General features: G+C 45.5%; 2 protein-coding genes across 4 annotated transcripts; both read left to right on the forward strand.

Moving 5' to 3' along the window:
- The first annotated feature begins 769 nt into the window (after nt 1-769).
- dnajb5 (DnaJ heat shock protein family (Hsp40) member B5) lies at nt 770-8,879 on the forward strand. Its single transcript, XM_030105101.1, has 4 exons — nt 770-850; nt 1,572-1,839; nt 2,562-3,223; nt 7,860-8,879. The coding sequence occupies exons 2-4, from the start codon at nt 1,629-1,631 to the stop codon at nt 8,091-8,093; spliced, it is 1,107 nt and encodes a 368-aa protein (XP_029960961.1). The 5' UTR covers nt 770-850; nt 1,572-1,628; the 3' UTR covers nt 8,094-8,879.
- A 2,432-nt stretch (nt 8,880-11,311) lies between these two features.
- Nucleotides 11,312-14,918, forward strand: akr1a1a (aldo-keto reductase family 1, member A1a (aldehyde reductase)). 3 transcript variants are annotated; one of them, XM_030105104.1, is made up of 8 exons: nt 11,312-11,392; nt 11,575-11,694; nt 13,496-13,647; nt 13,731-13,944; nt 14,026-14,075; nt 14,242-14,391; nt 14,462-14,625; nt 14,857-14,918. In XM_030105104.1, the coding sequence occupies exons 1-8, from the start codon at nt 11,312-11,314 to the stop codon at nt 14,916-14,918; spliced, it is 993 nt and encodes a 330-aa protein (XP_029960964.1). The 3 variants fall into 3 exon arrangements, with proteins under 3 accessions (XP_029960964.1, XP_029960962.1, XP_029960963.1); XM_030105102.1 differs by having other exon boundaries at nt 13,749-13,944; XM_030105103.1 differs by having other exon boundaries at nt 13,749-13,944; nt 14,462-14,621; nt 14,853-14,918.
- Nucleotides 14,919-15,163: the final 245 nt, after the last annotated feature.

A 15,163-nucleotide genomic window follows, 5' to 3' on the forward strand; every position in this document is an offset into this window, starting at 1 on the left:
CTCTCTCTCTCTCTCTCTCCAAATAAGACTCAGCACAGGGGACCCACAGCCTCTTGCCTGATAAAAAAGGAGAAAGTTAAAACAGTGTCACCAATCCGTGATTCTGATTCTCATCAGTTCCGTTCAAAGTAAATTCTGGCTGTAAAACGGACAGTGTTTGTGAGCAGACCTTGAACAAAGAGTTTTGTTGGCTGAGAGAGAGAGAGAGAGAGAGAGAGAGAGAGAGAGAGAGAGAGAGAGAGAGAGAGAGAGAGAGAGAGGGCTGGGTTTTCTTTTCCAAGGCTGCAGTTTTCACAGCCAGGATCGGACACAGTTCAGGCAGCGGCAGCAGGCTCGGTAAGGAAACATTTTATTTGTCAAGAAGAAGCTATTTGAGTGTATTACTGATGCAGTTGTCTTCACTGGATCATAATCATGATTGGGCAGAAGGCGGGTTGGGAAACATTGTGAAGTAAGGGTCTAATCCATGCGTAAGTTAATTGGTAGTCACGCGCTGAATATAAACTTTTTTTTTTTAATAATTATTGGGTTTTTTTACACTGACAGTGATGGCAGCCTCCTTATAGCTCTCGGTGAATGCCGGCGGCGGTGATGTGGAGATGGATATAGGTTCGGGGCTGGCTCTTTTTCCAGGGAAACGTCAGGCGGAGCTGAGTGTTCGGTCACCGGTTATTTCCGAGGCGGTGATCCTCCCCGCGCGCGGCGCCCCTGACGCTATAAAAGAAGAAGCGGCGGAGCCGCGTGCGCAGCGCAGCGCGGTCTGACAGGCAGGCAGGCAGGCAGGGGCTGAGGAGGGGGAGGCAGCAGGACCATGCTCATCTGATTCTACAGTCATTTGCGGGGCTTTCTGGTAGGATCTTGCTTTGTTCTTATTTCTCCACCAAACCCTGTGCTGTTATTTTTATTATGAGGGCTGCCTCGTGCCATTTATTCCGAATAACCCAGTGATTGGTCAATTGTCGCCTCTCTCTCTTTTTTTTTTTTTGCGGCTCTTTGTGATAAGCAGCAGCAGCAGCAGACACTAGTATTATTTTAGTTGGATTATTTTCGATGTAGCCAGGCTTTCTGTGTGGTCCAGCCGGGGATTACTGTGTCCCGATCACCGCAGTGTGTGTGTGTGTGTGTGTGTGTGTGTCAGTGAGGGGGTTTCTTCTGGCTGTCAGGTTGGATGTCTCTGCCCGGCTGGATAAACACAGCACGGCAGAGGTGGAGGCAGATCTGCGTCAGCCAGGTCCATCTTTATTTATATAGCTGTAAAGTCGCCTTCGCTTCTAAATGGGTGGGTTTGAAATAAAATAATGTGAGAGTTACCCGCCACCTGCCAGACGAGGCTGAAAGATCTAAAGCAGATGATGGGGATTCCTCTGCACGCTCCACCTGACTCTGCATCAGCACAGCAGCCACATCCTCATAGCAACAGATCATCTCAACTATCACGAAGAACACCTCTCCGTCAAAACCTGGAAAGAGTGCATTTGAGTGCATGCAGCACTTCTGCCAGGTCACATTTAGCCACTTGGGCAGTGATCACCTCAAAGTATTATAAGACTCTTACATTTCTGTCTCACCAGTGACTGACCACGGCCTGAGCTGAAGACGTGGGGGGTCCCAGTCCGAAGAGCGCAAAAATGGGAAAGGACTACTACAAGACCTTGGGCATCTCCAGGGGCTCCAACGAGGAAGAGATCAAGAAAGCGTACAGGCGCATGGCGCTCCGGTTCCACCCGGACAAGAACAAAGATCCCAATGCAGAGGAGAAGTTCAAGGAGATCGCAGAGGCCTACGAGGTTCTCAGCGACCCCAAGAAAAGGGTGGTCTACGATCAGCTCGGAGAAGAAGGTGAGCAGGCAGCCGACTCTGTGTTTGAGGGCAGTCGGGGAGTGCAAGCAGATCTGGCTTCACAGCTCTGTCAGTGAAGCCTTGTTAAACAGGCTCCGTGATGGATTAAGTTGTTATTGAAATAGCTGAGGAACAGACTCACCATCTAATATGACAGCGGAGAACCTTGGTGGGTTTCAGCCGCTGAAGTAATAACACCGTCTCCTCCAGGTTTGTGTGTTTATGTGCTGGAATGTGTGTGGTTGTCTATTGTTATCTGCAGTGTCAATAACACTTACCAGCTCCGATACTTTATGTTCTACCTCACCGCTTACTGCTGTCTGTGTGTGTGTGTGTGTGTTAGCTGACAGACAGATGGCTTAAGATTATTACGTGGTTGAGATATGAATAGCGGCGACTGCTGCGGTTTGTATTTGTGGGTGTTTTATGCATGCGTCTCAGTTGAAAAGGTGTGCGTGTCGGTGTGTGTATTTGCGTGAGTGTGTTGGACGAAGTGATGAGTTCCTCCACGACCAGCACAGTTGGAAGAACAGTGATGCTGTGGGATTTTTCCCTCCCACGTGGGCTCCACTCTTACCTCTACTTTTCAGCACATGGTGTTTTTCCTGAACTGGGTCCTGCGTCTGAGTTCAGGCTGGCGTGATCGTTGTCAGCTGGTGGGTGTTTTAAATGCGTACATGTGTGTGTTAGGAATCACGCTCCTCTTTCTTTCTCCCTCTCAGGTTTGAAGACAGGGGGCACCAGCTCTTCGGGCGCTCCTGGCAGTTCGACATACCATTACACGTTCCATGGAGACCCTCACGCCACCTTCGCCTCCTTCTTTGGCGGCTCCAACCCATTCGACATGTTCTTTGGCTCGAACCGCGGCCACAGCCGCTCAAACGGTTTCTCCTTCCACAACGACCACAGTAACGAAGCAGAGCAGGACATGGACATGGATGAGGACGACCCCTTCACTCATTTTGGGAGGCAGTTTGGCTTCCCGGGGGGAATGAACAATGGCTTTCCCGGCGAGGGCCGCAGACGGAGAGGGGTGCCGTCGGAGCGCCTCGGGACCAGCCGGAAGCACCAGGATCCGCCGGTGGTCCACGAGCTGAAGGTCTCGCTGGAAGAGATCTTCCACGGCTGCACTAAGCGGATGAAGATCACCCGTCGCAGGCTGAACCCGGATGGGCGGAGCATGAGGACGGAGGACAAGATCCTCAACATTATTATCAAGAAGGGCTGGAAGGAGGGGACCAAGATTACTTTCCCAAAGGAAGGGGACGAGACTCCGGAGAACATTCCTGCTGACATAGCCTTTGTACTTAAAGACAAAGGCCACGCCCACTTCAGGAGAGACGGTTCCAATATCATTTATAACTGCAAGATCAGTCTGAAAGAGGTGAGTTCGACCTGTCCAGTTAAACCTTTCTCCTTTCACAGTAGATATTATAAAGCTGCTGAGTTTGGGAGTTTGAATCTCAGTGGAGCCAACGATCCAAAACGTGATTCTTCCATGGAGTTCTGAAAGTGTTCAGTGAATATCAAAAAATGTTGCAGTGTCTTTGCTCGTTTTTCCTGCCGGTTTTCACTCAGCCTGTGCAGACATCGGCTGCAGAAGAGTGGTGTGACGGTAATTTAAGGATTGGATTATGTCCCGGGTGGGTGGTCATATTGAACATATTGAGGACTGGCCTGTTAGTGTGTGTGTGTGCTTTGCTGGAGGGTGAGATCAGTGAAGGCAGAGTCTTCCACTGCGATGAGAGAGGAGAGGCAGGAATTTGGTGTCCTCGTGTAACTGGCACAAAGCCCGTGCATCCCTCGTTGTACTGCTGTATAAAATCATACACATGCACACAGACACACACGAGCTACACACGGCCATAAACAAGCATGCCGGTGTAGACGTTTGCAGAGAGCGTTAAAGATGGATTGTAGTGTGACAGTGGTGACAATCCAGCCCGCTATTACTGTGACTGGCAGGTCATTTAATTAGCTGCTCCTATGAGGGCACCGAGTCCGGCACAGCTCTGCTCGCTCTTGTGAATTACACAAGCTTTAATGTGTCTAATTGCGCTGCCATTCACTCGCCTGCTCTCCACATGACCGGCCTAATGGCAGGTGTTCTCAAAGAGCTGGATATGTCAGGGGAGCTGTTTATACTCGACTCCCCAGCCAATTTCAAACAGCTTCCCTCCAAAAGTTACACAACACTCACAAATCACCACAGAAGGCAATGCTCTGGGTGCCTGCACACCGAGGCGCTCCGTGATGAGCGGCTAATGAGAGCACATTAGAGTTTGTTGAGTCACAATAGGAAGGAGATGGTACTTGATCAAACCTGCATGGTGATTAAGTTTGGGCTGCAGAACCCCCTCAGCTAAAGCCCTCCGCACGTACGGCAGCCAGATAAGAGACTTAAGTCTGATGCTGCTGAGGACGAGATGTGGAGGGAAGGGAAGATGTGGCTGGGGTTGGGGGTGTCGAGGGAATATTAGGGAAGTGGGTCAGATGATTCAGTATCCAAAGCAAACAGCAGCTCATATTCCACCGCTCCAGTCTGCTCTGCTTTCGTGAAGATGCGACGCTAAATGGTGCAGTGAAAACACAGCTGCATGAAGCATGGTCACCAGACAACCGGCCAAATGGAAATCTGCACATGCTTTAAATGCACTCTTGAATAATACTGCATCACCAAGAAGATTCTATTTGCATGCAAATGCCAGTGCATAAATCAAGGGAAAGCATGATGCCATGTATACACATTTTATGTTCATTTTATTTTTTCAAATCCTGTTAATTGTTTGCAGGATTTTGTCTTCTTCCTGACAAGCAGCTTAGGTTTGTTCTGCTATGCTGCTTTGACCACACTGTAAACTCCACAGAGATGCTATTTTAGAGGCGACTTTCCGCCCTGCAGTGTCTTTGCTCCTAAGACAGCCAAGCAACCTTTTGACACGACACATTTTCACGAAACCCACCTAGTTCACTGCGAGGTTTTTCATGGCATTATAAATACAGTGACGTTGCACTGTGCCACAGTCGTCTGCAGCAGTGCTTTTGTAGCTGAAGCCCAGGCAGCCCTCTTTTCAGCAGTGAATCCACATCCAAAAAGATGTGTGTTAACCATAGCTGTCAGGCTCCAAAGATGAATAGACATTTTTTTTTTAGAGCTCCGCCTCTCAGCATCAGTGGCTTCATACTTAAAATGTGAAATCTTGCAAGGGAAAGCATCATTTTTTTCTAATTCTATTGTGTTTTAATCCTGTCAGTTTGGCTAAAAATAGCATAAGCAGCCAATATTCATGACAATCTTGATGGCAGGCTGAGGATGCTTTAAGAGCAATCTTAAGCAGAGCTGTTCTGTTTGATCATACAGCTCATATGGATTTAATTAAAGTATCAAGAATGTTCATACAAATATGGCCCAAAAAATAACAAAAAAAAACAAGTAGGAATGTATGTTTGTTTCTGTCAGTTTCTATAGACCTGTTGTCTGAGCTGAGGCTTATGCAATCAGAGGGCCCCCTGATCAGCTGGCGGTGTGTGTCGAGTGCCATGGCAACCTGTCTCTGTGTGTAAGACTTGTGTTTGTCAATGAAACTGTTGGTAACAGGAGGACGAGCCGCTAGTCTCCATGGGAGTCATGGGATAAATCAGCCTGTAATGTATGTCGTGGGTAAAAGGACACTGATGTCATGGCTGGAAAATTCGATCCATGCTGTAAAGCAGCTGCTCCGCTCACGGGGAGAGAAAAAGAAAAGCAACCAGATGATACAAGAAAATTCCTCAACAGCCTTTAATGCAGCACGACTGAGTGAGGACCAAACTTATCCTCTGGAACTGAGGGGCCGAGAGGATAAGCATGTGCCTGTGCTAGAAAAATTATTACTGCATCATTAGAGTTCAGTGGAGCTGGCATTAAACGTTTTGCAAGTGAATGTGCAATGCGCACAGCAACTTTTTGGTCTAGGACTTTTCAGCTCCAAGACAATTCAGTGTGCTTTAGATCACAGAAGATGGACTGCAACAATTGCAGAAAAGTGAATAACGGCAAGAAAAAAATCAAAAAAATATAAACAAAATAAAAATAAGAACTAAAATAAATCAATGCAGTACAAGAGTTACTTGTTACTGTCACAACAAGGAGAACCTGTGGTCAAAGGTAACAATCGATATTAGTAAATTTGATGTTAGACACTTCTGGGAATATGGATTTTATGCAATAGAGTCTCGTTAATGAAATGTAGATTTTTATCACACATTAGCTATCTTTATTAAGTGTAGACTGTCAGCATCAAACTGGATGACTCATTGTCTGGTGGTTCATCAGTCAATGAACTGGAGGTCTGACTAAAGTAATTCAACAACCTAATAATAGATTCCCTTGAAATTTTGCTCATCTGTTTATAGACGGAATTTTTGCAGCTTTGCTCAGTTCCTGACAAAATATGAAAAATGTGAGAGTTCAACGTCTGACTGGTTCAAAAGCTGTGGACCGTCGGCTTCCAAATTATATTGCGACTACGTTGATCCTCTGACTTTCCATGTTTAACCTGTTTTTCATCCCTGGATAGTTTTGTGAGTCCACGTTTCCCCATCTCACCTACAATCACAACCAGAACCCTTCAACTTTCAGCATAGAAGCATAGATCTTCCACAGTGACGACTTTCTTTCTTCACACCTTTATGGCATTTCTTCACAAGCTCTGTTACGTGTGAGGATACAGTTGGTAACAGTTGCCTTCAAATTCATTATGCAAGAGAAGTTTTTTGTACTCGTGTCTGTTCATTCACAGAGTCGTGGTTTTAAATAGTTCTTTCTACTCAGCGCTAATCTGGTGAATGATGCTAACTGGAAAGCCTGTGAAGTCGTGATAACCACAGGTCTCTGTGTTTAGTTTAGAGCTTTTCACACTCTGACTGGATTCATTGGGCATTTTGATAAGGAGGAAAGGCTTAGTGTGTGTGTTTGTGTACTTGTGTTTGTTATCTCTTTGGGACCAGTTCTCCTGCAGCCACTAGTCTTGCCAGGACCAGGAAACTTTTGAGAACCAGACTCAGTCAAAACAGTATTTTCTCTTGTCCTGATTGATATAAATGGTGAAATGAAGACAGGTTAAGGTTAAGATTCTAATGTCGGACGTGTCGGCCTCAATGAATGACTGTCAGTGCAATGTCCTACCAATGATAGCTTTGCAAAAGTGTGTTTGTAAGCGTGTGTGTGTGTGTGTGCGCATGTATGTGGGGATCTGACAAGCGCTCCAACTATTTACGAGCTCAGCCAATTCCTGCCTCACTTCATTAGCCCCAGTTATGAGACTGTTGCTAAAATTACCCCCCTGTGCAATGTGTGGACCCTCCGACACACACACACACACACACACACACACACGCACACACGCACACACACACACACACACACACACACACACACACACACACACACACACACACACACACACACTGTATTTTCATGCCTGGGCACTTGATTTCAGGCAGATTTACTTTAAACTCTGCAGTAAACTCTGATCGTAACCATATTCGAACCTTGAAACTTGTGTTCGCTTATTAAGAAAATTATTTTCACCACTTGCTTTTCTGTCCTCACAACAGTGACTAGACCCCATTACAAGAGCGTGTGAAACAAATTTAGGTTTCTAGAACAGCCCCCGCACACAAAATTACACACACACACACACACACACACACACACACACACACACACACACATGAAAAGAGGAAAACATGTTTTCTGCCAAGTCATGATTTCTTAATGTTGTTGTTCTAAAAGCAGCTGTTTCGACTCCACTGTTTCCCAATGATTTAACTAAAAGACACAATCGCTGTTTCTTTTGCCCTCAAACTCAATGGCGCCATGAAAACACAGCACAGTTTGTCTCGTGGTGACGTACTGGGGGGAAGATAAACAGTTTTTGCTTCATGGAAACATTAAGTCAAGGAGATATTCTGGGCTCCGGTATTTCATTCCCACTGACGACGTTAACCGTGTCTCCCTCCTCTCCTCTCCTCTCCAGGCGCTGTGCGGCTGTACAGTCAGTATTCCCACGCTGGAGAACCGCATCATCTCGCTCCCCTGTCACGACATCATCAAGCCCGGAACGGTGAAGCGAGTCCGGGGGGAAGGCCTGCCGTTCCCGAAGAACCCGTCGCAGCGGGGGGACCTGATCGTGGAGTTCTCGGTCCGCTTCCCCGACAGGATCCCCCCTCAGTCCAAAGAGATTATCAGACAACACCTGCCGCAGTCGTAGGACGACACCCCTGTTTTACCCCCCGCCCCCAGCCCCCCACCGCCACACACTCCAGTGTTACCCAGAAACAAACTGCCGTCATTCTTCTTCATCGCTCCCCCTTTATATTAGAGTTAGCTTTCCTTTGTTCCGTGTTTGATAAAGCAGCGTTAAAACAGACGCAGCCGGTTTTAGAGGTTTCCCAGTGGGAGGATGAAGTAAGAATGTCAACATGAATGGCAGTATCTGCACATAATTTATTCTTTTTTTTTTTTTGTCTTGTGGCTCAAGTGCACACAGGCACTCTCTGACACACACGCGCACACACACACATACATGCACACACACACGCAGAGAAGCAGTGCTGGGGTTGAGCTCGGCACAGCCATGGCTTCTACCGGACCTTCTTTTCTTAACTGTTTTTTACAGATTTGTCAGTGGTTTTATATGCCGTCCAGCCGACTCTCTGATCCTCGTCTTTTTGTGATAGGATGAAGTGTGAGATGTTTTTTAAAGAAACGTTTGTTTCCAATATTTTCTTTTCCAAAGAGGATTCTTTATTTTTACCTTGAGTGTACCAGCAGCTTCAGTGTGTTCAGTGCTAATCCTGGTTTTAGCATAACTTTCCCCTGCTTCATACTGACTTTTTCTCATGTTTTCAGTCCATTAAAGGATTGTTGCTTGAAAGTCTGTAGGCCCTTTAGTATGATCTGTGTCCCCCGAAATAAGTTGATGTGTGCAAAGCCATGACGCACATGAAAAGCCTGCATTATATCAAATAATAGTAGTACTTTTTTGGCTACATAGTGAAATCTGGGAATGACAATCACATACTGTAACAGCAGGATATTACACACTGCAAATAATATGGGTGCTTTTCTCTTCTGAGCTGTGTGGCTACTCTGCACCAAACGGCCTGGCTCAGCGTCTGAGGGACAATCCGGTGCCTTAAGCCCAGTTTCATACCACACATGTGAACACGCACTCACACGCACACACACACACACACACACACAGGTCACACTGTAATATTAACCAACAGCCATGTGGAGTGCACAACAGACGATGCCCTATGCTGTGTGAGACGTTACCATCGCGAGCTGGTAATTTCAGAAAAACAGTATGTAAGCAATGTAAAGTCAATATTGTACTGTATATAAGCATTTGTAGGGGGAGATTTGATACGAGACTGAGGGTTTCTTGCCAATGCATCTTTGTAAAGTGCCATACAAGTACAGGCTGGATATCCCAGAGGAATGTGAGCATGAAGGAAATGGGGAGTCCTCTGGGAAACCCAACTCTGATGTGAATATTCCGCTTTCTCTTGTGGCATTTGAAGGCCATGTCTCGGTGCTACTGTGAGCAGTGCCAAAAACAGACCACGCTGGTGTCTACTTTTTGGTCCCATGGAGTCCTCAGTTTGTGATTTGATCACTGCTTCTGTCTTCTGTGACATCTGTACACTGAACTTTACATACGTACTGCGACTTGAATAGAAACCCCTGTTTTGAAAACAGGTTTTGTAACCGTGCAGCAGCTGTTCTTTGTCCCAGCTGCAGGGGGAGCTGAAAGCTCTCGTCAGCTCTTCCTACTGTAGTTTACAGCAGAGGTGAGATGCGTGAGTGTGTATGGAACGTGCAGACAGTTCTGGTAGGTCATATACAAACACTTATTATGTTTTAGGAGGAAATGTCCGAATGCATTGTGGCTGATAAATGCACTTTCATGTTGTTGAAGATACCGAAGATTCTATGAGATGATGAGCGACTTGAATGACTTGTCTGAGTGTGTGATCGTCCGGCCTCTCAGAGCCTCAGAGGACGCTGGACTGCGGCTGTAAGCAGACCTCACATATGCTGCTGCTGTTGTTGAGTTACTGTCACTGCTTATGTGCATTTGATTATATTTATGAACTTTTTGAAATGGAAACAAATAAAACAAATGTGTGCAGTTAACAGATTGTGTCACTGGTTTTTCAGTAAGAATCATCCTCAACATTTAACAGCTGTCTGGATGAAATGGGAAAACTGTTTCAGAATAGATTTGTTTGGTATTTCTTAATACTTTTTTTATTTTCATATAATTAGAATATTATATGACTAATAGTTGCATTCCAGAGTGTTTACATGTTTGTATCACTGCTATTATTCATGAAAAACTTCTCAATAATTTATCCAGATATAATGATTTTGTGTAGAAGTGCAGAAGAGAAGAGGTGAAGAAAGAAAACATGTTCACATATGATCAGGACCAATACAAGTATTTGCACTTATCAATACTCGTACTACAGTTATGATAAAGACAAAAAATGTCATCATGTCAAAGACAAAATCAGTGTCAAGCTTTTAGTAATGTTTTCGTATATAAAAGAACTGATCTGTGACCAATAAAGCTCAAGTTTATTTCTATGTTCTGCTGCACTGGTGAGCAGTTTGACAGCGAGTTCTGTGGAGTTTGGACATTTTCCGCCAGACTGAACAACAGATAAGCAAAAAAGACAGACTTTGGTCCCGGCTTGCTAAAAATCAGGAGGACACAGCCTGCAGTCAATCACCAGCTCAGCCACCAGAGCCATCACAGGTACGAACCAAAACCTGAACAGCTTTATGTTAAATGTTCGCTGGGTTTGAAGATGTCTGGATTACACACTGCTGCAGCGGAGTCAGGAGGTGGTCAGTGGGGCAGGTGATTTTAGTTAACAAAAGCTTGAGGATCATGTGAAACATCTGCAGTGGCTGATGAACCAAGTGTGTGTGTGTGTGTGTGTGTGTGTGTGTGTGTGTGTGTGTGTGTGTGTGTGTGTGTCACATGATGAGATTATAATGCTGTGCTAGGATGTCACATAGCTGCATCAGCCGTTTGTAGCAATATGGCTGAGTTCACAGAGGGTTCATATTCCCACTGAAAGACCACATTCATCTGGTAGGGGTGAAAAACACACAACGACTGACAAAAAAACACTTGCAAATGTTATTTTTTCTGATTACATTTGCTTTGTGAAAACTCTGCACACGCAGAGGAGCATCCATCCATGCATGAAGCCTCTGCTGTCCTGCATAGTTAATGAATTCAGATGTGAGTGATAATCAGTGACAGAGTAACGGGATTTTGAACATGATGACTGGACTGCCCCCCCCCCCCCACCCCCCCCCCCCCACCCCCCCCACCCCACCTTTCCATTTGAGACTACATATGAGGTGATAACACACACCATCCATGTCTGTCCTCAGTATTGGACCATGAGCAGCTTTGTTACCCTCTCCTCGGGCCAGAGGATGCCCATGGTTGGTCTTGGCACGTGGAAAAGTTCCCCCGGTCAGGTAGGACCTGTTGGAGAAACCACATCTACATTTTACATTTTGTTGAAAAGAAAAAGGTCAAAGCTGCAGTTTGATTTTGGGCTCGGGGCGCTTTCTGTCTAGAGTTTGCACGTTCACCCTCTGTAAGCTAAAAAATAGACGACCGGATGTGAAGTGAATGGGTTGTTTGTGTTCATTCTTAGGTGAAGCAGGCTGTGCTCGCAGCGTTGGAGTGTGGATACAGACACATCGACTGTGCTGCAGCCTACGGCAACGAACAGGAGGTCGGAGAGGCTCTGGCTCTGTGGATCGGACCTGGAAAGGTGAAACGGATGATTCTTTATTTAAATATACACATTTTTTCTGAGTTATTTGTGGCTTTGGAGTCAGCAGTGTCAGCCTGAGGTCCGATCAATCAGTTGTTTTGTACTTTTAAAAATAAGAAAGCTCTGCTCAGCTGTCATGCAGCTGAAGGGGCTTGAAATTATCAATAAATTGTACTTTTAGATAAACATTCTAAGATCTTTTGTCTCATCCTAAATGTACATTCAGGAAATTTTCATGTTAAAAAAAAAAAAAGAAAAGGCAAAACCACTGTATTAATAAAGCATATTTCAGAAAGGTAATAAAAAGTGGGTTACACCAACTATCATGTACAGTTGGCAAGATGTGGCCAACTGTTCCTGGTGTTTGTGAGGAATAAAGCAGCAGGGTTTTCAATCAGCTGCAGCAGTCTGACAGACTCTTTGAGACCAGTGGAGAAAGCACTACAGTCAATAAGTCGACTAAAGAGAAATGCATTGATCGGCATCTCTAAATCCTGCTGAGACTCCAAACCGTTCACTCTTACTATTTTCTTCACTAGATGATAAACTGTGTTTGTAATTTTTTAAATAGGACTAGTCGGATTCAGGTTAGAGTTCAAGCCAACAGTTTTCTGGCTGCTTTGTTTCTGCTTCTAACCTTCTATTAAGATCAAAAGAAAGCACTAAACCTGAAGAAAAGTCTGGCACATTCAAACAAAGGTCTTATTCCATAAATTCATCCAGTGATTACATCGGAATAATATCCTCCTGGTGAACAAGAGATGTTAATCGCTTTGTCATCTGTTAAATGTTAAACAGAAGTGAGCCCAGGATGGAGGCTTGAGGAACTTCAGATACTTTTGATTAGATCAGATGTGGACTTATTGGGTGACCGAAAGAAATCAATGTCCTTTAGATATTATTTAAACCAGTCTAATACACAGCCAGAGATACTCACCCAGTGTTCCAGTCTATTTGTTTCAGTTGTGAAATGCAGAACTAAGATCAGGTAAAAGCGGAGCTGATCCCTCTCTTGTGCTCCGCTGTGAACAAAAACCTGACTGGAGGGCATCGGGGTTGTTGTCAAGAGCCAGAAAACTATGTATATTTTTTTCCAATGATTTTGTCCAAGACCTCGTGTTAGATGGTTCTGTACTTCAATTTCAAATTTTATTCCCAATTACATTTAGCCTTGCCTTTCTTCACTGCAAGTTTCAAGGGTACAGTTCGTCTTTATGAATGCCAGAATGAACACTTAGCTTCTTCTTTTCATCACTCTCTTTATTCCTTCCTTGCTGATAAGTGATGTATCCATGAAGACTTTTTCTTCCCATAGACAGTTTTCACCTTGGATCAAGCAATAGGTGTTGATAATATTTGATGCTTTTTAATCAAAACTTATTCAGGGGAGCGTGGGTTTGGGAGAGAAATTTTGATAAACTAATCACCAGTATTTCAATTTATGAACCTTTTTGAAATGATCTTGGCGCCCGGCTAAAATAATCTCGTGAAAACACGGAACTGATCAGACAGAGCAGCAGACTCCAAATTTAACCTTTAATTTTCTCAATCCCTGTGATATGACTGAGACCAGTGTGTGTTCCCTGACTCTGGCACATGCTTGATCAGTTAAATATTATCAGCAGTGCTTTTGTTTCCCTGACCTCAGCATGGTGAAACAATCTCAAAAAACAGTTACTGGGCTTTCAGCTCCCACGGAGATGGGGGATCAAACTGTCCACCTGCTGCCTGTGCAAATCCAAGCGATCCCGATGTCTGAACGTCCACATTTTCTACAATCCTTTATTTTAAACTCCAGGCCCTGCGTCGTGAGGAAGTGTTTGTGACCTCCAAACTGTGGAACACCAAGCATGAGCCTCAGGATGTGGAAGAGGCCTGCAGGACCACTCTGGCCCACCTGGGTCTCTCCTACGTCGACCTGTACCTGATGCACTGGCCCATGGCGTTTCAGTGAGGATCTGCAGACTCAGCCACACATTACTGTCACCGATCTGCTTCTCATTATTCTGCATGAAGATGCAACTCCCTGTAAGACCAGCCTTGTGTTTCAGACGCGGGCAGGAGCTGATGCCTCGACGGGCCGACGGGAGTATCCGTTACTCCGACACACACTACAGAGACACTTGGAGGGCCATGGAGAGCCTCGTAGATAAAGGTCTGGTCAAGGCCGTCGGGCTGTCGAACTTCAACGCGAGGCAGACGGATGACGTTATCAGCATAGCCAGACACAAGCCTGTGGTGAACCAGGTACAACTGTCCAGACGGCGCCGCTCTCCGACGCGTTTCTGGTAAAACTCTGACCAAACATTGTGTCTCTCTGTGCTGCAGGTGGAGTGTCATCCTTATCTGTCTCAAACAGATCTCCTCTCACACTGTCGGTCAGTGAAATGCCGCCGAAACATACAGCGCTGCTGTAGGAGTGCATTAAAAAGAAACCAAGTGTTACGTTTTTTTAAAAAATCACATCAAAAATGCAAAGAAATCCTGTTAGCAGCACCCAAGGCTGTTGTATTACAGTTCCTACAGTTTGCTGTGTCTTCTCAGGTCTGTGGGAGTGAGTGTGACGGCTTACAGTCCTCTGGGCAGTGGAGACAGACCCTGGGCCTCTCCTGACCAGCCATGCCTGCTGGAGGATTCTCGCCTGGCGGCCATCAGCCAGAGACACCAGAAAACTCCAGCCCAGATTATTCTCAGGTCGGACGAACCACCGAGCCTCAGCGTCTCACACCCATACGAGCGTAACCCGGTTGCCCAACACTTCCAGGTGGCACATTCAGAGAGGTGTGGCGTGTATCCCCAAGAGCGTGACCCCCTCCAGGATTCAGCAGAACTTGGAGGTGTTCGACTTCTCCTTGTCGCAAGAAGACATGAAGCTGATTGAATCCATAAACTGTAATGAGCGCCTCATCGTTCCCACAGTGGAGGTGAGTCACTGCTCCTCAGACGGCTCATCGAGCTTGAATTTCATGTTTATATATATAACAGCCTCCACCAGCCAAGCCAGGAGGAGGAAAGTGCTCGGTGGAGTCATCGCTGATGTGCACAGCGCTGTCCCTGCGTCCTCACAGGCGTACAGTCACAGGCTTACATTAGAATCCTTCTTCGGATACATAAAATAATGGATTGTGACCCGAGTCTTCTTTCTGTAATTCCAGAGAGATGGGAAGAAAGTCTGGAGAGACGCAGGACATCCTCATTTCCCTTTCCACGATGCTTACTGAATCTACACTCAAAGATGTCACTTTTTTTTTTTAAGTCTGAAATTAGAAAGAAACCATCTTCAGATAATCACTTTTCTTGTGTTACTTGCTTTCCTCAGTAAGTAAACAGCTGCATTGATTTCTCCACCATACCCAGAGTGACACTATGTGGCCAGTAAAAGAAGTGCTGCTGCTTCATCCAACCCTCTAACATGTTTTAACACGTGACTGCACCACTCTGAAAACACATTATGAGCTAACTTTAA

This window comes from Salarias fasciatus, chromosome 12, assembly GCF_902148845.1.
Source record: "Salarias fasciatus chromosome 12, fSalaFa1.1, whole genome shotgun sequence".
In the NCBI taxonomy this organism is placed as follows: domain Eukaryota; kingdom Metazoa; phylum Chordata; class Actinopteri; order Blenniiformes; family Blenniidae; genus Salarias; species Salarias fasciatus.

Bases quoted from the DNA above. Each gene is read 5' to 3' on its own strand.
- dnajb5 (XM_030105101.1), top strand. From the start codon at position 1,629: ATGGGAAAGGACTACTACAAGACCTTGGGCATCTCCAGGGGCTCCAAC. The intron at 1,840-2,561 runs GTGAGCAGGCAG...TCTCCCTCTCAG, and splicing joins CGATCAGCTCGGAGAAGAAG to GTTTGAAGACAGGGGGCACC. The intron at 3,224-7,859 runs GTGAGTTCGACC...TCTCCTCTCCAG, and splicing joins GCAAGATCAGTCTGAAAGAG to GCGCTGTGCGGCTGTACAGT.
- akr1a1a (XM_030105104.1), top strand. From the start codon at position 11,312: ATGAGCAGCTTTGTTACCCTCTCCTCGGGCCAGAGGATGCCCATGGTT. The intron at 11,393-11,574 runs GTAGGACCTGTT...GTTCATTCTTAG, and splicing joins GGAAAAGTTCCCCCGGTCAG to GTGAAGCAGGCTGTGCTCGC. The intron at 11,695-13,495 runs GTGAAACGGATG...TTTAAACTCCAG, and splicing joins TGTGGATCGGACCTGGAAAG to GCCCTGCGTCGTGAGGAAGT.